General features: G+C 45.5%; 2 protein-coding genes across 2 annotated transcripts in view; one reads left to right on the top strand and one right to left on the bottom strand.

The window, feature by feature from the left end:
* On the top strand, positions 1-23423 carry PINK1 (PTEN induced kinase 1). The gene is made up of 8 exons (XM_049878156.1): positions 1-462; positions 14207-14494; positions 16252-16352; positions 17005-17187; positions 17753-17916; positions 19078-19205; positions 19572-19808; positions 20960-23423. Exons 1-8 carry the CDS (start codon positions 73-75, stop codon positions 21215-21217), a joined length of 1749 nt encoding a protein of 582 aa, XP_049734113.1. The 5' UTR covers positions 1-72; the 3' UTR covers positions 21218-23423.
* Positions 23229-24457, bottom strand: part of DDOST (dolichyl-diphosphooligosaccharide--protein glycosyltransferase non-catalytic subunit) — a 10488-nt gene continuing 9259 nt past the window's right edge. The window contains exons 9-11 of the mRNA XM_049878157.1: positions 23965-24085; positions 23737-23843; positions 23229-23644 (exon numbers count right to left, since the gene is read on the bottom strand). Of these exons, the coding sequence (XP_049734114.1) occupies positions 23495-23644; positions 23737-23843; positions 23965-24085 (378 nt within the window). The 3' untranslated portion in view covers positions 23229-23494. The remainder of the gene's footprint in view (positions 23645-23736; positions 23844-23964; positions 24086-24457) is intronic.

Raw genomic sequence — 24457 nt, forward strand, 5'->3', positions numbered from 1 at the left:
GCCCCACCCAGGAGTTTGTTGTTACTGTGGCTCGCGCACCCGGCGGCGGCGGGTCAAGGCCGCGGCGCCACCATGTCGGTGCGACAGGCACTGGGCCGGGGCCTGCAGCTGGGCCGAGCGCTACTGCTGCGCTTCACGGCCAAGCCTGGCCCGACCTATGGCTGGGGGCGGACCGAGCGGCCGGGCCCGGCGTCGTGTTGGGGCCGAGGAGAGCGCCCAGGCCCGGCCGCTGGGCCCGGTGCGGAGTCGCGCAGGCTCGGGCTCCCCAACCGCTTCCAATTCTTCCGCCAGTCGGTGGCCGGGCTGGCGGCGCGGCTCCAGCGGCAGTTCGTGCTGCGGGCCGGAGGCGGTGCGGGCCCTTGCGGCCGGGCTGTCTTTCTGGCCTTCGGGCTGGGGTTGGGCCTCATCGAGGAGAAGCAGGCGGAAGGTCGGAGGGCAGCCTCGGCCTGTCAGGAGATCCAGGTGAGCGCGAGGGGCTGCGGGACGGGGCGGGGCCTCAGCCGGGCGGGGGCGGGGCCTTCAGCCCGGGGGCCGGGGGCGGGGCGGGGCGACGTTTACTGATTCCCTCCAGGGGTAGTTTCCTTTATCGGATTTGGAAATGCCTTGAAAATCACCGATTAAGCTTCATCTCGCCTCATATGAAGCCAATACTTAATATTTTGTTTTACTATTTTCCTTTACTTAAACAGCATGTTTTGGAAAATATGCTACTAATTATAGAATATGCTGCTAATTATAGCTCCAATTACACCAGGCGCCGGGCTAGTGGGTTTGTGTGCATTTTCTCAAATTTAACGGCAACTAAATCATAACACTCCTATACCTTGAGGTAGTTGTCATCCCCAATTTATGAATGAGGTAATGTACCCAAGAGAGGTGAAATAACCTGCTGAAAGTCACACAGCTAATAAAGGTCATTGCCCAATGTCAGACCCCAAAGTCTTTGCCCTTAACCACTAAGTCAGGACACCTCCACAGTGTAGCCAAGCAATTAGTGACACTGAAGCCACAATAAAAACTATGAACGACAGGAGAAAACATCAGACCCAATGTTTTAGTTATCCTGTGTAGAGTTTTCAAAGGTGTCTGGATATACAGGGGCCTTAGGCTTTATAAACACTTGAAATAGCTCAGAGATCACCATTTCTACACAACTCCCTCCCTTGGGTTTGGAACCATTCACTGATTAAAAAAACCTTTTGCCCTCGAGTCGATTCCAACTCATAGCATCCCTATTGGACAGAGTAGAGCTGCCCCATAGGGTTTCCAAGGAGCACCTGGTAGATTCAAACTGCCCGCCTTTTGATTAGCCTGAGCTCTTACCCACATCACCACCAGGGTTTCCACTCACTGATAATTACAGCCTTTTACAGTTTAGGGCTGAGGCAGTGGAAGGTGGAGAGATGTACCCAAGGACACAGAGCTGGTTGAGGATCAAGCCATGTCTCCCATGTTTCCTTGTTTCCAGCCAAGTTCTCATTCCTCATCAACAGACTGTGTCATGTTTCATCTCTGGCCAGTTTTGAATGACAGGTGACATCAGCCTAGTCCCCAGCCCTGTCCTTGTCTTTTGCCATGGCTTAACTGGCAGAAGCCAAGAGTGGGAAACTTGCCAAATCCTGTTTTATCCACAAGATGATCCTCTTTTTTTTTTTTTTTTTATAATAACTTTTATTAAGCTTCAAGTGAACGTTTACAAATCCAATCAGTCTGTCACATATAAGTTTACATACATCTCACTCCCTACTCCCACTTACTCTCCCCGTCTTGAGTCAGCCCTTTCAGTCTCTCCTTTCTTGACAATTTTGCCGGCTTCCCTCTCTCTCTATCCTCCCATCCCCCCTCCAGACAAGAGTTGCCAACACAATCTCAAGTGTACACCTGATATAATTAGCTCACTCTTCATCAGCGTCTCTCTCCCACCCGCTGACCAGTCCCTTTCATGTCTGATGAGTTGTCTTCAGGGATGGTTCCTGTCCTGTGTCAACAGAAGGTCTGGAGAGCATGACCGCCGGGATTCCTCCAGTCTCAGTCAGACCATTAAGTTTGGTCTTCTTATGAGAATTTGGGGTCTGCATCCCACTGCTCTCCTGCTCCCTCAGGGGTCCTCTGCTGAGCTCCCTGTCAGGGCAGTCATCGATTGTGGCCGGGCACCAACTAGTTCTTCTGGTCTCAGGATGATGTAGGTCTCTGGTTCATGTGGCCCTTTCTGTCTCTTGGGCTCTTAGTTGTCATGTGGGCTTGGTGTTCTTCATTTTCCTTTGCTCCAGGTGGGTTGAGACCAACTGCTGCATCTTAGATGGCTGCTTGTTAGCATTTAAGACCCCAGACGCCACATTTCAAAGTGGGATGCAGAATGATTTCATAATAGAATTATTTTGCCAATTGACTTAGAAGTCCCCGCAAACCATGTTCCCCAGACCCCCGCGCTTGCTCCGCTGAGCTTTGAAGCATTCATTTTATCCCGGAAACTTCTTTGCTTTTGGTCCAGTCCAATTGAGCTGACCTTCCATGTATTGAGTGTTGTCTTTCCCTTCACCTAAAGCAGTTCTTATCTACTGATTAATCAATAAAAAAACCCTCTCCCACCCTCCCTCCCTCCCCCCCTCGTAACCACAAAAGTATGTGTTCATCTCAGGTTTACTATTTCTCAAGATCTTATAATAGTGGTCTTATACAATATTTGTCCTTTTGCCTCTGACTCATTTCGCTCAGCATAATGCCTTCCAGGTTCCTCCATGTTATGAAATGTTTCAGAGATTCGTCACTGTTCTTTATCGATGCGTAGTATTCCATTGTGTGAATATACCACAATTTATTTACCCATTCATCCGTTGATGGACACCTTGGTTGCTTCCAACTTTTTGCTATTGTAAACAGAGCTGCAATAAACATGGGTGTGCATATATCTGTTTGTATGAAGGCTCTTGTATCTCTAGGGTATATTCCGAGGAGTGGGATTTCTGGGTTGTATGGTAGTTCTATTTCTAACTGTTTAAGATAACGCCAGATAGATTTCCAAAGTGGTTGTACCATTTTACATTCCCACCAGCAGTGTATGAGAGTTCCAATCTCTCCGCAGCCTCTCCAACATTTATTATTTTGTGTTTTTTGGATTAATGCCAGCCTTGCTGGTGTGAGATGGAATCTCATCGTAGTTTTAATTTGCATTTCTCTAATGGCTAATGATCGAGAGCATTTTCTCATGTATCTGTTGGCTGCCTGAATATCTTCTTTAGAGAAATGTGTGTTCATATCCTTTGCCCACTTCTTGATTGGGTTGTTTGTCTTTTTGTGGTTGAGTTTTGACAGAATCATGTAGATTTTAGAGATCAGGCGCTGGTCGGAGATGTCATAGCTGAAAATTCTTTCCCAATCTGTAGGTGGTCTTTTTACTCTTTTGGTGAAGTCTTTAGATGAGCATAGGTGTTTGATTTTTAGGAGCTCCCAGTTATCGGGTTTCTCTTCATCATTTTTGGTAATGTTTTGTATTCTGTTTATACCTTGTATTAGGGCTCCTAGGGTTGTCCCAATTTTTTCTTCCATGATCTTTATCGTTTTAGTCTTTATGTTTAGGTCTTTGATCCACTTGGAGTTAGTTTTTGTGCATGGTGTGAGGTATGGGTCCTGTTTCATTTTTTTGCAAATGGATATCCAGTTATGCCAGCACCATTTGTTAAAAAGGCTGTCTTTTCCCCAGTTAATTGACACTGGTCCTTTGTCAAATATCAGCTGCTCATACGTGGATGGATCTATGTCTGGATTCTCAATTCTGTTCCATTGGTCTATGTGTCTGTTGTTGTACCAATACCAGGCTGTTTTGACTACTGTGGCTGTATAATAGGTTCTGAAGTCAGGTAAGGTGAGGCCTCTCACTTTCTTCTTCTTTTTCAGTAGTGCTTTGCTTATCCGGGGCTTCTTTCCCTTCCATATGAAATTGGTGATTTGTTTCTCTATCCCCTTAAAATATGACATTGGAATTTGGATCGGAAGTGCGTTAAATGTATAGATGGCTTTTGGTAGAATAGACATTTTTACTATGTTAAGTCTTCCTATCCATGAGCAAGGTATGTTTTTCCACTTAAGTATGTCCTTTTGAATTTCTTGTAGTAGAGCTTTGTAGTTTTCTTTGTATAGGTCTTTTACATCCTTGGTAAGATTTATTCCTAAGTATCTTATCTTCTTGGGGGCTACTGTGAATGGTATTGATTTGGTTATTTCCTCTTCGGTGTTCTTTTTGTTGATGTAGAGGAATCCAAGTGATTTTTGTATGTTTATTTTATAACCTGAGACTCTGCCAAACTCTTCTATTAGTTTCAGTAGTTTTCTGGAGGATTCCTTAGGGTTTTCTGTGTATATAATCATGTCATCTGCAAATAGTGATAACTTTACTTCTTCCTTGCCAATCCGGATACCTTTTATTTCTTTGTCTAGCCTGATTGCCCTGGCTAAGACTTCCAACACGATGTTGAATAAGAGCGGTGATAAAGGGCATCCTTGTCTGGTTCCCGTTCTCAAGGGAAATGCTTTCAGGTTCTCTCCATTTAGAGTGATATTGGCTGTTGGCTTTGCATAGATGCCCTTTATTATGTTGAGGAATTTTCCTTCAATTCCTATTTTGGTAAGAGTTTTTATCATAAATGGGTGTTGGACTTTGTCAAATGCCTTTTCTGCATCAATTGATAAGATCATGTGGTTTTTGTCTTTTGTTTTATTTATGTAATGGATTACATTAATGGTTTTTCTGATATTAAACCAGCCTTGCATACCTGGTATAAATCCCACTTGATCAGGGTGAATTATTTTTTTGATATGTTGTTGAATTCTATTGGCTAGAATTTTGTTGAGGATTTTTGCATCAATGTTCATGAGGGATATAGGTCTATAATTTTCTTTTTTTGTAATGTCTTTACCTGGTTTTGGTATCAGGGAGATGGTGGCTTCATAGAATGAGTTGGGTAGTATTCCGTCATTTTCTATGCTTTGGAATACCTTTAGTAGTAGTGGTGTTAACTCTTCTCTGAAAATTTGGTAGAACTCTGCAGTGAAGCCGTCCGGGCCAGGACTTTTTTTTGTTGGGAGTTTTTTGATTACCGTTTCAATCTCTTTTTTTGTTATGGGTCTATTTAGTTGTTCTGCTTCTGAATGTGTTAGTTTAGGTAGGTAGTGTTTTTCAAGGAATTCATCCATTTCTTCTAGGTTTTCAAATTTGTTAGAGTACAATTTTTCATAATAATCTGAAATGATTCTTTTAATTTCATTTGGTTCTGTTGTGATGTGGTCCTTCTCATTTCTTATTCGGGTTATTTGTTTCCTTTCCTGTATTTCTTTAGTCAGTCTAGCCAATGGTTTATCAATTTTGTTAATTTTTTCAAAGAACCAGCTTTTGGCTTTGTTAATTCTTTCAATTGTTTTTCTGTTCTCTAATTCATTTAGTTCAGCTCTAATTTTTATTATTTGTTTTCTTCTGGTGCCTGATGGATTCTTTTGTTGCTCACTTTCTATTTGTTCAAGTTGTAGGGACAGTTCTCTGATTTTGGCTCTTTCTTCTTTTTGTATGTGTGCATTTATTGATATAAATTGACCTCTGAGCACTGCTTTTGCTGTGTCCCAGAGGTTTTGATAGGAAGTATTTTCATTCTCGTTGCTTTCTATGAATTTCCTTATTCCCTCCTTGATGTCTTCTATAACCCAGTCTTTTTTCAGGAGGGTATTGTTCATTTTCCAAGTATTTGATTTCTTTTCCCTCGTTCTTCTGTTATTGATCTCTAGTTTTATTGCCTTGTGGTCTGAGAAGATGCTTTGTAATATTTCGATGTTTTGGACTCTGCAAAGGTTTGTTTTATGACCTAATATGTGGTCTATTCTAGAGAATGTTCCATGTGCGCTAGAAAAAAAAGTATATTTTGCAGCAGTTGGGTGGAGAGTTCTGTATAAGTCAATGAGGTCAAGTTGGTTGATTGTTGTAATTAGATCTTCCGTGTCTCTGTTGAGCTTCTTACTGGATGTCCTGTCCTTCTCCGAAAGGGGTGTGTTGAAGTCTCCTACTATAATTGTGGAGGTATCTATCTCGCTTTTCAGTTCTGTTAAAATTTGATTTATATATCTTGCAGCCCTGTCATTGGGTGCGTAAATATTTAATATGGTTATGTCTTCCTGATCAATTGTCCCTTTTATCATTATATAGTGTCCTTCTTTATCCTTTGTGGTGGATTTAAGTCTAAAGTCTATTTTGTCAGAAATTAATATTGCTACTCCTCTTCTTTTTTGCTTATTGTTTGCTTGATATACTTTTTTCCATCCTTTGAGTTTTAGTTTGTTTGTGTCTCTAAGTCTAAGGTGTGTCTCTTGTAGGCAGCATATAGATGGATCGTGTTTCTTTATCCAGTCTGTGACTCTCTGTCTCTTTATTGGTGCATTTAGTCCATTTACATTCAGGGTAATTATAGATAAATAAGTTTTTAGTGCTGTCATTTTGATGCCTTTTTATGTGTGTTGTTGACAATTTCATTTTTCCACATACTTTTTTGTGCTGAGGCGTTTTTCTTAGTAAATTGTGAGATCCTCACTTTCATAGTGTTTGACTTTATGTTAGTTGAGTCGTTACGTTTTTCTTGGTTTTTGTCTTGAGTTATAGAGTTGTTATACCTTTTTGTGGTTACCTCATTATATACCCCTATTTTTCTAAGTAAAAACCTAACTTGTATTGTTCTATATCGCCTTGTATCACTCTCCATATGGCAGTTCAATGCCTCCTGTATTTAGTCCCTCTTTTTGATTATTGTGATCTTTTACCTATTGACTTCCATGATTCCCTGTTATGTGTATTTTTTTTTTTAATTAATCTTAATTTGTTTGTTTTTGTGATTTCCCTATTTGAGTTGATATCAGGACGTTCTGTTTTGTGACCTTGTGTTGTGCTGATATCTGATATTATTGGTTCTCTGACCAAACAATATCCTTTAGTATTTCTTGTAGCTTTGGTTTGGTTTTTGCAAATTCTCTAAACTTGTGTTTGTCTGTAAATATCTTAATTTCGCCTTCATATTTCAGAGAGAGTTTTGCTGGATATATGATCCTTGGTTGGCAGTTTTTCTCCTTCAGTGTTCTGTATATGTCGTCCCATTCCCTTCTTGCCTGCATGGTTTCTGCTGAGTAGTCAGAACATATTCTTATTGATTCTCCCTTGAAGGAAACCTTTCTTTTCTCCCTGGCTGCTTTTAAAATTTTCTGTTTATCTTTGGTTTTAGTGAGTTTGATGATAATATGTCTTGGTGTTTTTCTTTTTGGATCAATCTTAAATGGGGTTCGATGAGCATCTTGGATAGATATCCTTTCGTCTTTCATGATGTCAGGGAAGTTTTCTGTCAGAAGTTCTTCAACTATTTTCTCTGTGTTTTCTGTCCCCCCTCCCTGTTCTGGGACTCCAATCACCCGCAGGTTATCCTTCTTGATAGAGTCCCACATAATTCTTAGGGTTTCTTCATTTTTTTTAATTCTTTTATCTGATTTTTTTTCAGCTATGTTGGTGTTGATTCCCTGGTCCTCCAGATGTCCCAGTCTGCATTCTAATTGCTCGAGTCTGCTCCTCTGACTTCCTAGTGTGTTGTCTAATTCTGTTATTTTATTGTTAATCTTTTGGATTTCTACATGTTGTCTCTCTATGGATTCTTGCAACTTATTAATTTTTCCAGTATGTTCTTGAATAATCTTTTTGAGTTCTTCAACAGTTTTATCAGTGTGTTCCTTGGATTTTTCTGCAGTTTGCCTTATTTCGTTTGTGATGTCTTGAAGCATTCTTTAAGTTAGTTTTTTATATTCTGTATCTGATAATTCCAGGATTGTATCTTCATTTGGGAAAGATTTTGATTCTTTTGTTTGGGGAGTTGGAGAAGCTGTCACGGTCTGCTTCTTTAAGTGGTTTGATATGGATTGTTGTCTCCGAGCCATCACTGGGAAACTAGTTTTTCCAGAAAATCCGCTAAAAAAAAACTGCAGTCAGATCCCTATCAGAGTTCTCCCTCTGGCTCAGGCTATTCAGATGTTAATGAAGCCGCCTGGGGAGGGTGGGGGAGGGAACAGAGAGATAGGAGAGTAGCACCTCAGAATATAGCCAGAGTTGCTTGTCTTGCTTGGAATGACTATTATATCTGAGATTCCCGCGGGCGCGTCGCCTATGTGTGCTGTCTGTGTGGAGATTGCCCCCGGGGGGTCTGGCCCGCTGGAGTCACGGTCAGATCCTCCGCTTCCAGCCCCACGCCCAGCGTCAAGGCTCCCCTACTGGGACGGTGCACTCTCGACTCCAAAATCAGTCGCTGCCTCCCGGGGACTTCTCGTCCCTCCAGCCGCGTGGCCGTGCCGCCCCCGTGAACCAGGTGGGCCCCCTCCCGGGGTTAGTTCAGATGGGTGGAGTAGCTCCCCGTGCTTGTGCCGCGACCGAGTGTCCCGGCTGGAACGCTGTTCTCCCCGCTCCAATACCAGTCGCTGCCTCCCGGGGACTTCTCCTACCGGCTGCGTCCCACGCTGCCCGCGCGACCCGGCTGGTCCCCTTCCCGGGGTTAGTTCAGGGGGTGGAGCAACTCTCCGTGTTTATGGCGTACCTGCGTGCAGTCCAAATCCCTGTGGGACGGTTCCCCGGCTCGGATGCTGCTCTTTCTGCTCCAAGATCAGTCACTGCCTCCCCGGGACTTCTCCTAACGGCTGCGTCCCACGCCGCCCATGGAACCGGCTATTCCCCCTCCCGGGGTTAGTTCAGGGGGGTGGAGCAGGTCTCTGTGCTTGTGCCGTACCTGACTGGTACGCTGGCTCCAGGCTCTGGAAACAATCGCTGCTTCCCCGTATTAGTTCGTTCTCCGTCTCTAAATCTGTGTTTGTTGTTCAGGGTTCGTAGATTGTTATGTATGTGATCGATTCACTTGTTTTTCCGTGTCTTTGTTGTAAGAGGGATCCGAGGTAGCGTCTGCCTAGTCCGCCATCTTGGCTCCGCCTCCTCCAAGATGATCCTCTTAGGCTTACCCACCACATGTCCTTTTCTCACACTGTACCCTCTTGTGTCTTAACATTTGTAATGAGTTGCCAATTAACTTCCAATAAAAAAAAAAACAACTCAGATGTTTGGCTTCTTTTTAAAAAACACAGAATCTGCCAACCCTAGTGCTGAAATTCCATATGATATAGAATACTGACTGTTCTCTTTGGATGGAGGCAGGTTAAAAAAAAATCCAATTATAAAATAGGCAAAAGACATGAACAGGTATTTCACCAAGTGGAAATACAGATGCCAAATAAGCACATGAAAAGATGGTCAGCATCACTAGCTACTGTTGTTGTTAGGTGCGGTCCAGTCGGCTCTGACTCATAGCGACCCTATGTACAACAGAACGAAACACTGCCCAGTCCTGTGCCATGCCCACAGTCCTTGTTATCCGTGAGCCCATTGTTGCAGCCACTGTATCAATCCATCTCATTGAGGGTCTTCGTCTTTTTCGTTGATCCTGTACTTTACCAAGCATGATGTCCTTCTCCAGGGATGGATCCCTCCTGACAACATGTCCAAAGCATGTAAGACTTAGTCTCGCTATCCTTGCTTCTGAGGAGCATTCTGGTGGTTCTTCTTCCAAGACGGTCCATGGTATATTCAGTATTCTTCTCCAACACCACAATCCAAAGGTATCAATTCTTCTGTCCTTATTCATTGTCCAGTTTTCACATGCATATGATGCAACAGAAAATATTATGGCTTGGGTTAGGCGCACCTTAGCCTTCAAGGTGACATCTTTGCTTTTCAACACTTTAAAGACGTCTTTTGCAGCAGATTTGCCCAGTGCAATGTGTCTTTTGATTTGACTGCTGCTTCCATGGGTGTTGAGTGTGGATCCAAGTAAAATGAAATCCTTGACAACTTCAGTATTTTCTCCATTTATTATCATGTTGCTTATTGGTTCACTTGTGAGGATTTTTATTTTCTTTATGTTGAGGTACAATCCATACTGAAGGCTGTGGTCTTTGATCTTAATTAGTAAGTGCTTCGAGTCCTCTTCACTTTCAGCAAGCAAGATTGTATCATCTGCATAATGCAGGCTGTTAATGAGTCTTCCACCAATTCTGATGCCCCTTTCTTCATGTAGTCTAGCTTCTCAGGTTATTTGCTCATCGTACAGATTGAATAGGTATGGCGAAAAGGATACAAACCCTGAGACACACCTTTCCTAACTTTAAACCATGCAGTATCCCTTTGTTCTGTCCAAACAACTGCCTCTTGATCTATGTACAAAGTCCTCATGAGCACAATTAGGTGCCCTGGAATTCCCATTCTCCCCAATGTTATCCATAATTTGTTATGATCCACATAGTCAAATGCCTTCGCATAGTCAATAAAACACAGGTAAACATCTTTCTGGTATTCTCTGCTTTCAGCCAGTATCCATCTGACATCAGCACTGATATCCCTGGTTCCATGTCCTCTTTTGCATCTGGCCTGAATTTCTGGCAGTTCCCTGTCAATATACTGCTACAGCCACTTTTGAATGATCTTCAGCAAAATTTTCCTTGCATATGATACTGTTCGATAATTTCCTTATTTGGTTGGGTTACCTTTCTTGGGAGTAGACATAAATATGGATCTCTTCTAGTCAGTTGGCCAGGTAGCTGTCTTCCACACTTCTTGGCATAGACCAGTGAGCACATCCAGCGCTGCATCCATTTGTCAAAACATCTCAACTGATATTCCATCAATTCCTGGAGCCTTGTTTTTCACCAATTCATTCAGTGCAGCTTGGTATTTTTCCTTCAGTACTATGGGTTCCTGATCACATGCTGGTTCTTGAAATGGTTGAATGCCAACCAATTCTTTTTTGGTGTAATGACTGTGTATTACTTCTGTCTTCTTTTGATGCTTCCTGCCTAGTTTAATATTTTTCCCATAGAACCCTTCACTGATGCAACTTAAGGCTTCAATTTTTTCTTCAGTTCATTCAGCTTGAGAAACGCCAAGTGCGTTCTTCCCTTTTGGTTTTCTATCTCCAGCTCTTTGCACATGTCATTGTAATACTTGTCTTCTCGAGCCACCCTCGGAAATCTTCTGTTCACTTGTTTTACTTCATCATTTTTTCCTTTTGCTTTAGCTACTCAACATTCAAGAGCAAGTTTCAGAGTCTCTGACATCCATTCTGGTCTTTTCTTTCTTTCCTGTCTTTTTAATGACCTCTTGCTTTCTTCATGTGTGATGCCCTTGATGTCATTCTGCAACTCATCTGGTCTTCAGTCATTAGTGTTCAACAGGTCAAATCTATTCTTGAGATGGTCTTTAAATTCAGGTGGGATATACTCAAGGTCATAATTTGGCTCTCTACCCATTAAAGAAAAAAACAAAAACAGACACACTGCCGTCGAGTTGATTCCGACTCACAGCAACCCTTCTGGACAGAGTAGAACTGCCCCATAGGGTTTCCAAGGAACTTCTGGTGGATTCGAACTTCTGGTTCCAATCGGACCTTCTGGTTAGCAGCTGTAGCTCTTAACCAGGTTGTTTTTTTTTTTTAATTGCAAATTAAAATGGCTCACTAGGCATTAGGGAAATGCAAATTAAAATCACAGTGAGAGATCAATGCACTCTTATTGAAACAGCTAAAAAAAAAACAAAAAAAACCGGTGATAATACTAAGTGCTGGTGAGGATGGGGAGAAACAGACCTGTCATACGTTGCTGGTGAGACTGTAAAATGGTACAGCTGTTCCATAGCTTGACAGTTTCTTACAAACCTAAACATGACTTTACCATTTGTTGTTGTTAGGTGCTGTCTCAGTCATCTAGTGCTGCTAAAGCAGAAGTACCACAGGTGGATAGTTTTAACAAAAGAAGTTTATTCTCTCACAGTCTAGCAGGCTACAAGTTCAAATTCAGGATGCCAGCTCCAGGGGAAGGCATTCTCTGTCTGTTGGCTCTGGAGCAAGGTCCTTGTCATCAGTCTTCCCTTGGTCTGGGAGCATCTCAGCACAGGAACCTCAGGTCCAAAGGATGCGCTCTGCTCCTGGCACTGCTTTCTTGGTGGTATGAGGTCGTCTTGTCTCTCTACTCACTCTGTCTTTTATATCTCAAGAGATTGCCTCAAGACACAATCCAGTTTTATAGATTGAATCCTGTTTCACTAACACAACTGCTGCCCATCCCTCCTCATTAACATAATAGATACAGGATTTACAACATACAGGAAAATCACACAATACTGGGAATCATGGCCTAACCAAGTTGACATATATTTTTGGGGGACACAATTCAATCCATGACCAGCGCCATCAGGTTGGCTCCCACTCATAGCGACCATGCATACAAGAGAACGAAACACTGCCGGTCCTGTACCGTCCTTACAGTCATTGCTATGTTTGAGCCCGTTGTTGCAGCTGCTTTGTCAGTCCATCTTGTTGGGGGTCTTCCCCTTTTTCATTGACCCTCTTACCTTACCAAGCATGATGTCCTTCTCTGGGGACTCGTCCCTTCTGATAACATGTCCAAAGTGTGTGAGGTGAAGTCTCACCATCCTCACTTCTAAGGAGCACTCTGGCTGTACTTCTTCCAAGACAGGCTTGTTTGTTGTTCTGGCAGTCTACGGTACATTCAGTATTCTTCACCAACACCATAATTCAAAGGCATCGATTCTTCTTTGGTCTTCCTTATTCATAGTCCAGCTTTCCCATGTATATGAGGTGATTGAAAATATCATGGCTTGGGTTAGGTACACCTTAATCCTCAAAGTGACATCTTTGCTTTTCAGCACTTTAAAGAGGCCTTTTGCAGCAGATTTGCCAATGTGATACGTCATTTGATTAGACTGCTGCTTCCATGGGTGTTGATTGTGGATACTTCCAGCATCACACAAGCCACCACAGTACAACAAACTGACAGACACGTGGTAGGCTCTTACCATACACTCCAGCAGTTACATTCTTGGGCGATTACCTAGAGAAATGAAAATGCAGGGCCTGTCTGGTGAAACGTTTCCATATAGGAAGTACCAGGGTAAGGTACTGGAGAGTTGGGTAGGGTGGCAACAGAGGAGTGACATGTGAAAGCAGTGTGGTTTGATTGGGTTCAGAGCAGGTGAAGTGATGAAGTGAGAGGGAGAGAGTCTGAAGACGGGTGCCCTTAGGTTGCTGCCATAGGTGGGTATGAAGGGCTTCCATCCTGACACACATGGTTGACTGATTATAGAACTGGAAAGGAAGGGATCAGTGAAACAGGTTTGAGGAGCAAGATGGAGCCTGGTGATTGGAGAAATAATGTCACTGCTCCTGAAATAGAGGCATACCCGGTTTTTTGACAAGTGGGCTCTTCCCAGTGCACCCAGTCCCACCGTGCCTGCACTCCCATCTGTTTGTCTGAATGCCTACACTCCTTTTCCCTTTCCTAACTGTGGGTTGCCCATCAGATTCCTAAGAGCAGGGCTTCGAACCCGTGCTGAGAATTTGCATTTCCACCGCAGATATACTGAATTGGAATCTATAGTCTAACAAGATCCTCCAAGTGATTCTTTTGTATAATAAACTTTGAGAACCACTGCTCTACTAGTGGTTCTCAGAGTTGGAACCTAACCAGCAACAGTAGCATCTCCTGGGAACTTGTTAGAAATGCAAATTCTCAGCAGGATTCAAACCTGAAGGAACCAGTTTGAAGCCCTGTCTAAGAGGCAGAGATGGACAGGCAGAATTTAATAACTCAGCTCTGGGGATACTCCTGATTTCACCCCCTTGCCTGCAAAGGCAACCTGAGGTCACTACCAGGTGAAGGGACTGACCTCAGGAGTGTGCTCCTGCCCAGCCACAGGTCCTGGTAACTCTCTGGTAGCTCCAGTCAGGGTCTTTGCAGAGAGAGCTGTCTCAATCAGGAATCTCCAAGAATGTGCCAGCAGGTTGGAGCAGTGTGCCCACTGCAGAACTCAGAAGCTTGGACCCTCTCGTCATTCCCAGTGTGATGTGTTGGGCTGTCTCTGTGGCTGTAGTGAAGTGACGGAATTTGAGAAAAATTATCCCGTATAATCAGAAAGGCAGGATGGCGGAGCCCAGGACAAGCAATAAAACCCAATCTGGCTGTGTTTGCAGTGGCTCTTGATGTTTACAGTGAGGCTTGCCCCACTCTACCTCTTTTTTCTCCTTTCCCTTTACTTGGTCCTGACCAGGCCCCAGGCTCACAGTGCATTCGTTTTCCCTCACAGGCAATTTTTACCCAGAAAAACAAGCTGCTGCCTGGCCCGTTGGACAGTAAACGCTGGCAGGGCTTCCGGCTGGAGGAGTATCTTATAGGGCGATCCATTGGCAAGGGCTGCAGTGCTGCTGTGTATGAAGCCACCGTGCCCATGGTGCCCCAGAACCTGGAGGGGGCAGAGAGCAGCGGGCTGCTGACAGGGAGAGGCCCAGACATCATTCCACAGGGGGAAACTGAGGAGTGGACGGCCCAGCCCTCTGCCTTTCCTTTAGCCATCAAGATGATGTGGAACATCTCGGTAAGGACGTGACCTGTCACCTTTAAAGTAGGCACTTTTCCAGTGCCAGTCTTAGTGGACATGATGGACTTCTCTTCAGTGAGCAGACAGGAACAGACACGAATTCTCCTCAGTAAAGGTGCCTAGATAATTAGGATTCTTCACCCTCTTACAAAAGACAGTCTAAGGCAGTGTGTCTCAAGTTGTAGTATGTCCATCAGGGTAAAGGGCAGATACTGACTCAGTGGGTCTGGGGTAGGGCCTGAGATTCTGCATTTCTAACAGGCTCCTTGGTGATGCTGACGCAGCTGGTCTGTGAACCACACTTTAAGGAGCCAGTGCCTCCCCATTGGTCTCTAACTTGTCAGTCACAGTCCATCAGTTACTTTCAAGTCTGCAGTTGCCACCACCCTCTCTGGTTCCCATGAGCCGGCTCACTGGAGAGGAGGAGCCTCACTCCTTACCCCGCCACCCTTACTCTGGCTTCCAGACCAAAGGCTTCCCGTCACTCCCTGCTCCTATGGAAGGTCTCAAGGCTTTGGGAACTTGAAAAGCATTTCTCCCGCACAGAAACCAAAGCTTTCTGTCTCTTTAGTTTCCTTACCTTGCCATTGCTCAGGTGGGTTTAGGGAGTGGATCAAAGCCTGATGGTCTTTCTCCTGCCCAGAGCACTCATCCCAGGCTAAGGTGGAAAACAGCTACAGCAGGCAGGCTGCACACTGGAGAGTGCACGCTCAGGTTCTGATTCTGCGAATGGAAGTTCTAGACTGCTGCACTTCCAAGCTGGGCCACTAGCTACCAAGTAGCCAAATGCTTTGCCTCAGAAATATCCTGTCATGGGCCGGGACAGTGACATAGTGACAGCTGTTGCATTCACAAAAGCTAAAGGACTGTGAACTCTTTTTTTTTTTTTTTTTTTTTGGAACATTTTCTTGTGTTTTAGGTGAAAGTTAACACAACAAATTAGTTTTCCATCCAATAATTCATACACAAATTGATCTATGACACTGGTTGCAATCCTTGCAATGTGTCAGCACTCTCTCCCTTTTCTCCCTGGGTTCCCCATTTCCCTTCATCCTGTTTCCCTTCCTTCTCATCTTTGCTTTTGGGCAAATGTTGCCCTTTTGGTCCCCTGTAGTTGATTGTTCTGTGGAGCACATTCTTCACAGGTGTTACTGTTTATTTTATAGGCCAGTCTATTATTTTGCTGAAAGGTGGCCTCCGGGAGTGGCTTCCGTTCCAAGTGTGAAGGGTGTCTTAGGGCTATGGTCTTGGAGGTTCCAAGACTGGATTCTTAGAGGAGCTTTTTGATACTTATCCAGGTTTCCTAAGTCCTGAGAGCCATTCTTAAGGGAATGAGGAATACAAGGTGTTTTTCCCCCTCTTTGGTTTTCGTGTGCTTATTTGGGGTGGGGCTGGGAGCAGCTGCTCTGTGATTCAGTATAACTTTATCCAGGGTGGAGTTTGTCAGAGCCTGTGGTGACCAGAGGCATCTCTGGCAGGGAGGAAGTGTCCCATGCCCTGACCTTCTTCTTGACAGCTGCTGAGAATGTGAGGTGTGGGAAGAGTCCCCTGAGTTGGTGTGGATGGCACCTCTACCTTCTCTGTCTCGTGGAAGTACCTGGTCTTGGCTTGCCACTTCAGAAAGGCTATTTTCTCTGTAAGGTCCAAGCCAATTCTAGGCAGTCACTGTCCTGGTCCAGGTTACAGGGAGGGCTGGGAGCTTGCCATTCCACACGGGTTAGTATAACTCTGGATTCATTATGGCTATGTTCCAGGCGGGCTCTTCCAGCGAAGCCATCTTGAACACAATGAGCCAGGAGCTAGTCCCAGCGAGCCGAGTGGCCCTATCCGGGGAGTATGGAGCAGTCACTTACTGGTAAGTGCCCTGGGTTCATCTGCTCCCCAGACCGACTGTGAGTTCTCTGAGAGCAAAATAACGATCTGTGTCCCCAGCACTCAGCACAATTTGTGACACACAGTAGATAATAAAGGCTCACTGAATGACGTAACAGTGGATTTTCAGTTGGGAGATGATTTAGCCTGGGAAAGATTGCAAATCACCTGACTCCAGCTGATGATGCCAATGGTTGATTCACATTGGAGCGGGCAAGAAGGCCATCTAAACATGTCCGACTCAGAGCTGGAAGATGGTTCTGACTTCTGATTCCTCCTTGGACCAGTGGGGGCTGAGTAATGCACAGCTGGAGCACCAACTAGCGGTACAAACTGAACTCTGTCCCCACAGGGAGAAACCCTCGTGCCACTAAGTTACAGAGCACCTGAGGGTGCCAAGCACTGTTCTAGGTGCTTGCAGCTTGCAACATATTTTTTTAAAAAGAAAGTGTTCTGTTCCCCGAGAGTTCTCAGTGTGGCAGAGGAGCTGGACAAGCCCGGAGCAGCATGGTGTGCAAAGCGCTAGGACAGCAGGTGCTCAGGGCGCTGAGTGTTTACTGGGTGTTACACACGATTCTGTTTGCCAACGTTGCATCTGATACTGGCCTCGTATGTTTCCCCACTTGCTGAGATAGGAAATCCAAGGGAGGCGCCAAGCAACTGGCCCCTCACCCCAACATCATCCGGGTTTTCCGCGCCTTCACCTCATCTGTGCCGCTGCTGCCGGGGGCCCTGGTCGACTACCCCGATGTGCTGCCCCCGCGCCTCCACCCCGATGGCCTGGGCCACGGACGGACGCTTTTCCTCGTTATGAAGAAGTAAGTGGCCGGGTATGGCTGGCTTCTGGAGCTGCCCCATCTTTAGAGTGGGTGCTGGGCCCTGCCCTGCCTGCATGCATGTTGTGCTTTCAGGGAAGAGGAACGTCCGTCCCTGGGAGAAGGTCATGCAGTGGGAGTGTGTCTGCCCTAGAGAGCAGCTTCCCTTGAGGATGATTTCCCATGAAAACAGAATCTCATTTTCAGCCAGAATGTACTGCCCTGTACTTTTCACCTAGTGCTCTTGGCACGTTTGACTATGGTCCTTCTCTGGGGCCTGCCTTACCTGGTTTTCAACATAAAAATGGTTCCCCTTCGTCACCCCGTGTGTTTTGTAACTAATGTTACTGTAGTGGGTCTTTTCAGGGAATGAGTATCTGCACTGTTACTTTCAACGTGCGGAGCACTTTGTAATTTCAGGATGATGGGTGGGTGGGGACAGAAAGGATAGTTGGGGGGAAAAAACGTCCCAGGAAGGAGAAGAGGAAAGGCCACCATCCTGACAGTACACAAGGTGCTAGGGACTAACATGCTCTCCCTAGCCAAGGCCCTGTCCCCTCTCCACCAGCTACCCCTGTACCCTGCGCCAGTACCTTCGCATGGCCACTCCGAGCCCCCGCCTGGCCACCATGATGACCTTGCAGCTCCTGGAAGGGGTGGATCATCTGGTTCAACAGGGTATCGCACACAGAGACTTAAAGTCGGACAACATCCTGGTGGAGCTGGACGCAGGTGGGTGCCCTTCGCCCCCTCAGAGCAACCCCAGGTGCACTAGTTTACGTCTGGGAACATTTAGGAGCCTTCAGGCCTTTCTGAGGTTTTATGCTGTCATAAGTTATTGTGTCTTGACTTAGCTTCGTACACAGATGAGCACCATCCCCTTCAAAGCACAGGCTTTGTTCTGTCTGTATTTGTTGAGTGGTAGTTAACAGTTCCCGAGTTCCTTTGTTTACCATTTACAGAACAAAACCCTCAGGGGTGGAAGTGTTCTCTAATAAGAAAAGGGAGATAGACTTTAGCTCAGTTGAAGACAAGAATTTTCAAACAGTGAAAGCTGTCCAAATATAAGCTCAGTTGCCTCTGGAAATAATGAGTTGGCCATCTCTAAAAAAAAAAAAAACCCACTCCCGTCGAGTTGATTCCGACTCATAATGATCCTACAGGACAGAGTAGAGCTGTCCTATAGTTTCCAGGGAGCGCCTGGTGGATTTGAACTGCCAGCCTTTTTGGTTAGCAGCCGTAGCTCTTACCCACTGTGCCACCAGGTTTTCCTGCCTATCACTAAAAGCATTCAGATTGAAGCTGCATGGCCGTTTGTCTGGAGATATGGTAAAGGAGATTCATACATCTGATAAAATTTGAGCTAGAAGATTTAAAATAGGTACATATGCAATTAAATTACTGGAGGAACTAGCTTTTTAAAGGAACTCTGTGGATGCTTTAGCAGATAACTAATTCTTAATGCCTCTTTTCTTAGACTTGGAATTGGGAGGTTTCAAGTTAAAATCCAAGACTCGTGGGATATAAGGGCCCTTAAAGGTCATTTGAGCCAAGCCCTATGTAATGAGTAACTTGTGAGCAGCTCCTTTGGTCCTGGGACAGCTCCAATTAGTAGAAAATTACTTAGATTGAGCCAAAATTTTATTCAGCAGTAATTTGCTCTGGGCCTTTAATTTCCTGGAGGCATTTCTGTATTCATGTACTGACCTTCCTGTTCAGCTCTCTGGTGAGGGGCCTTCCATCCAGGCCTTGCTGCTCTGCACTCCTGGGTCAACAGAATCCCTGTTTGCCCCTCTCCCCTGTGTCTTGGTGGTGGCTTTACTGGGGACACAGGAGCACCTCTAAGAGGGAAGGGCAAGAGTCAGCCGCTCATGCCTGCCTGTCCTTCCACAGACGGCTGCCCCTGGCTGGTGATCACCGACTTTGGTTGCTGCCTGGCAGATGAGCGCATCGGCCTGCAGCTGCCCTTTACCAGCTGGTATGTGGATCGGGGCGGAAACGGCTGCCTGATGGCTCCCGAGGTGAGTCCTGCTGTGTGTGTCATCCATCATCAGCAGAGCTTCCACCACGTCTCCCATGGAGTGATAGGATGAGACTCTACACCTCATTATGTACTCCACACCTCCATCTTTTTGACCTGTAATTTGGCACCAGTCCCTTCCCTGCCACTTTGCCTTAATCTCCCTCGTGCTCCCAGGAAGTGGGAGTTTAGTGAGCACAAACCAGGCAGTCTCAGCAGATTCTTGTGGGTCTGAGCCACAACTGACTCAAATGCCGGGCTCCCTGGACAGAGTTCAGGTTAGCCCACGAGTCAGGTGATGTGCGAAAACACCAGTAAGGTTAGAAATGCCAACGGCATGGCTGCTTATATGATGCTTTCTGAGCAGGTGTCCACGGCCTGTCCTGGCCCCTGGGCGGTGATCGACTACAGCAAGGCAGACGCCTGGGCAGTGGGAGCAATCGCCTATGAAATCTTCGGGCTCTCCAATCCCTTTTACGGCCAGGGCCGGGCCCACCTGGAAAGCCGCAGTTACCAAGAGGCTCAGCTGCCGGCACTGCCCGAGTCAGTGCCTCTGGATGCAAGACACCTGGTGAGGTCACTGCTCCAGCGAGAGGCCAGCAAGGTGAGGCTGGTCCCACAGCTGCCAGGCTCTGCAGGTTGTGTGGGTGAGAAGCTCAGTTCATGTTCCAAGGTGAAGGCCAGGTTTGGGCAAGCAATACATGGACAGACAGAGCCTCCATCTTACAAAGACGAAGGCCGATTACGATAGTACAATATATTCTGTGTATTAGTTTAAATAGGTATAGGGAAGCTAGTCACCAAATCATTAGTCAGAAACCTAGCCGTTCAACTCTTCTTGACTTTTTAGCTGCTTAATGTTACTCAGAAGGCCCTGGTGGTGCAATGGTAAAGCACTCAGCCGCTAACTGAAAGGTTGGCAGTAGCTTCGCAGGAGAGAAAGACCTGGCAATCTGCTCTCATAAAGATTACAGCCTAGAAAACCCTATGGGGACCATTCTGTTCTGTCACCTGGGGTCGCTATGAGTCAAAATCGACTTGATGGCACCCAACAACATTACTCAGAGGGAAAAGGATGTATTTTTGGTAAATGTTTAACGAGGATGTGGCTAATAGAAACAGCTGAGGCCCAGTCAGAAACAGATGGGAAAACATTTCCCAAGAACAGATCTGGACATTTTGAAATTACTGTAAATGAATATAAAGTTGGCTGGCTCCTCCAACAATCAGCTGCTACTGATGTGAAGCCATAATTGGAGGGGCAGGCCCAGTTCCCATGGCACACCTAGTGGAAAGAGCCTAGAGACAGAACTGGGTTCAAATGGCTTGTGCCACTTATCATTCACTGTATGTAGCTTGCTATCTTGGCCACAGTAGCTGGTCGATGAAGATTTGTTAAAATAGCAACTGCTACATTAAAAGAAATGAGACAACTTCCCTAACTCCAGGGCAAGGGACAAGACAGTGTGGTACACAGGAGGAGGCATGGAGCCTGCCATGATGGGGAAGGCTATTCCAAGCAAGGCAAACAGCCCCCATGCAAATTATAAATGTGGAAAAGCCTGAAACGTGGGCACAGAGCAGCCAGTGTGTGCCGGTTTAGTGAAGGGTATTGGGAGGAGAGGTAAGGATGGAGGAAAAATTTGGTTGGGGCCAAAATAGAAGAGAACGGAAAACCCTGAAATTAATAAGTGAGTTGTAGACAAAATACTTTGTTGTAGACATTCTAAATTTCAGCTTCCCTTCTTGTTTCAGAGACCATCTGCCCGAGTAGCTGCAAATGTGCTTCATTTAAGCCTCTGGGGTGAACACATCTTAGCCCTGAAGAATCTGAAATTAGACAAGATGGTTGGCTGGCTCCTCCAACAATCAGCTGCTACTTTGTTGGCTGACAGGCTCACAGAGAAGAGTTGTGTGGAAACAAAAATGAAGATGTTATTTCTGGCCAACCTGGAGTGTGAAGCCCTCTGCCAGGCAGCCCTCCTCCTTCAGTCCTGGAGGGCAGCCCCGTGATGGCTCTCCATGTAGCTGAATTACTAAAAGAACTTAGCAGCATCTGTGTCATGATGGTCTGAGTGCTGAGGGAGGGGGCTCTAAGGTGCGAGAGGGTGAGAGTCAGGAGAAAAGATGGCGCAGAGAGGGTTGGTCAACCCCACAGAAGGCCTCATGCTTGGCAAATGTAGAAGGAACAATTTAAGTCAAGGTGCATGGTCTGTAGCTACTAATTAGCTGTGCAGTTTTGAATGAATTCTATAACTTGTGTGGCCTAAAAGTTCTCGTCTGTAAAATGAAGAAATTGGTCTAATCAGGAGTCGGCAAACTTATATAGAGGGCCAGATAGTAACTATTTAGTCTGTCACAGCTACACAGCTCTCATTGCAGCATGAAAACAGCCTTAAATATGTAAATAAGCAAGTATGGCTATGTTCAAGAAAACTTTTTGTGGACACAAACTTGAATTTCATGTGTAACAAAATATTCTTTTAATTTCTTCAACCATTTAAAAATGTAAAAAACCATTTTTAGTTTGTTGGCCATAGAAAACAGCCAGCAGTCTGGAATGGCAGGAGGCCATAGTTTGTCAACCCCTGGTCTAGATGAATTCAAAGAACTCAACTTAAAAAAAAAAAAAAATTGCCAACTCATCATTAGGCCCCTTTGTATACCAGTGCTTAGATGTGATTAAGATTATCCCTGTGGAGAAGCCAAAGGAATATGAGTTCTCAGTATCAGCTGAACAGATCCACTCAAATATAATTGCTGACCAAACACTCTGTCTTAAACCCATGTTTTGTCCTCACAGGCCTCTGGAAAGGTAATAATGACTGAGCTGGGCTGTGAGATGAGGTTGGTCTGAGGAGGGTTATACCACATATGTTCTACACTGTAGACCAAGGCAGTGGCTGTTAGCGGCAGAGCTCTACTCTGGCGTTGGCCCCTAGGTCCAGAAATGGCCTGTCGGTCGTGTGAAAGGGGAAACCATGTCACCAGTCCACACACATCACCTGGGCTGAGGCAGATATTTGCACAGGTCAACACAGTCAAATACTAGATCGCAACAACAGCGAAGTGAGGCCTGAGAAGCAGGCACCTCTGCACTTGTCAGGCATTCTGGACACCAGTAGGGACAGAGCATTTTTGCAAAAGCATTTCCATAGAGCTCTTTCAGCTACTGATTGACCCTAGCATAGCTGTCATAACTGATGAAATGGAAACTAACAGTGTGGTATTGTAAACTGGATCTTCCTTTTATATTTCTTACAAGAATAGAAATTTATAACTACAGAATGCATATGTGCCTCAAACTGAGTATCTGGATTTAAGAGTGATTCTTACTATGCCCTAGAAACCAGAAAGCTTTGTGGGTAGATATCAACAATGGGGAAAGGATTTCACATATAATTTTACACATACTTTTTAGGAATAGAGTCCTGGTGGCGCAGTGGTTAAGAGCTCAGCTGCCAACCAAGAGGTTGGCAGTTTAAATCCACCAGCTGCTCCTTGGAAACCCTATGGGGCAGTTCTAGTCCGTCCTATAGGGTCTCTGTGAGTTGTAATTGACTAGATTGCAACAGGTTTTTTCAGGAACACACCTACTGCCTAAAGCAAGCAAGGTGAACATATATTTAAGGTTCTTTTCAACCAAGTAATTCTATAATCCTGTTACAAAGCCAGGAACCCTGGTGGCACAGTGGTTAAGCATTCGGCTGCTAACCAGAAGGTCGACAATTCGCATCCACCAGCTGCTCCTTGGAAACCCTATGGGGAAGTTCTCGTCTGTCCTGTAGAGTCGCTATGAATCGGAATCGACGCACTGTCATCCTGGGTTTTTTGTTTCAGTGGTCCTCCCCCAGTGCATTTTTAACCGTATTTTATCCCTTGAGAAGCTAGGAAGCTCTAGCATTTCATAGTTAAAGAAAAAACACTTCAGCCGTTGGCAAAATGAAAAGCAGCCACTTAATTACTCCCACTCATTACCAAACAAACAGTGTCCCCACACTAGCAAAGCACAACAGGGGCCAGATGACGTTTGAGGACGACGTTTCTCTTTATTTTAGAAATGAGTGACTACACATACGAAAAATGCCCTTCAACAGTCCAAGGTGGAAAACTTAGGTAAACGGTGTTCCCTGACCCCCACCTGTTGGTACTCAATGCTGTATCTCCCACTGAGGTAAGGCTGTGCCATTGTCCCAAGGCTTAAAAAAAAAAAAAACCATAAAAGGGGGAAAAGAAAAAACAATAAAAACCCTCTTTCTCCAAGCAGCACAAGTCCCAGGGCTCTGGCCCCTAGTCAGACTTCTCTTTCTCCTTCATGTGTAGGAAGACGATGCTGAAGATGAAGAGCCCTGCCATCATGGAGAAGGCGCTGGCGTAGTAGGGGTAGGCAGAGGGGATGAAACGTTCGTACTGTGTGTGCTGCAGTGGCCTCACTGACACCTGCAACAGGTCAGAGGTAGTTGGTCCTGGCCACCAAGAAGCCCAGGCGAGGGGCACACTGGCTGAAAGCAGGGACTATCACCTGTGCTTACCTGAGTGGAGGAGTACAAGTGTGTGTAGCCGAGCCGGTTGTAATCCACTTTAAACTGGAATACACCATACACGTCAGGCAACTTGAACTGGACACTGTACTTGCCACCTAGGGAAGAACCAACAAATAACGAGGAAGGGTTCTCAGTGTTTCTCTGTGGGGCCTCGGGTCAGCAAGCAAGGGGCGGGGACTGTCTCCCAGTAACATTCTCTTGAGAAATTGCATGTACCTTTCTTCTTCAAGAAGGTCCTCACAAAGGGATCGATGCGGACAAATTCCAGCTGAATGTCATCACCGTCGAAGGGCACCCATCTGCCGTTTGAGAGCTGCTCAATCACAATGCTGTACTCCTGGGGTAAAACGCCAGGTGAGCCCGGGGCTGCGACTGGACAGGGCCTCCACCCCTAGTCAGAGCTGTGCTGATTTCCACCCCATGAACACGGCAAGAATTCCCAGGAGTCCTGGAAAACTGCTAAAACTCCTACCACTGGAGTTTGGACTGACGACATTACTCAGCAAGATTAACTCATCTGACTCCACATCTATGCCAGTCCAAATTCTGTGTCAGTCTTCATAGCCCGTCGGAGCCCAGACCCAAACCACTCTCCATTCCCACAACATGCTGGCACACTTTCAAGCACCCATGCTTCCATATACACTACTCTCTTGCCTTTCCCCACTCTGACAAACTCTCTCTCAAGACCCAACTCAAATATTCCTTC

Source organism: Elephas maximus, chromosome 3 (assembly GCF_024166365.1).
Source record: "Elephas maximus indicus isolate mEleMax1 chromosome 3, mEleMax1 primary haplotype, whole genome shotgun sequence".
NCBI lineage: Eukaryota > Metazoa > Chordata > Mammalia > Proboscidea > Elephantidae > Elephas > Elephas maximus.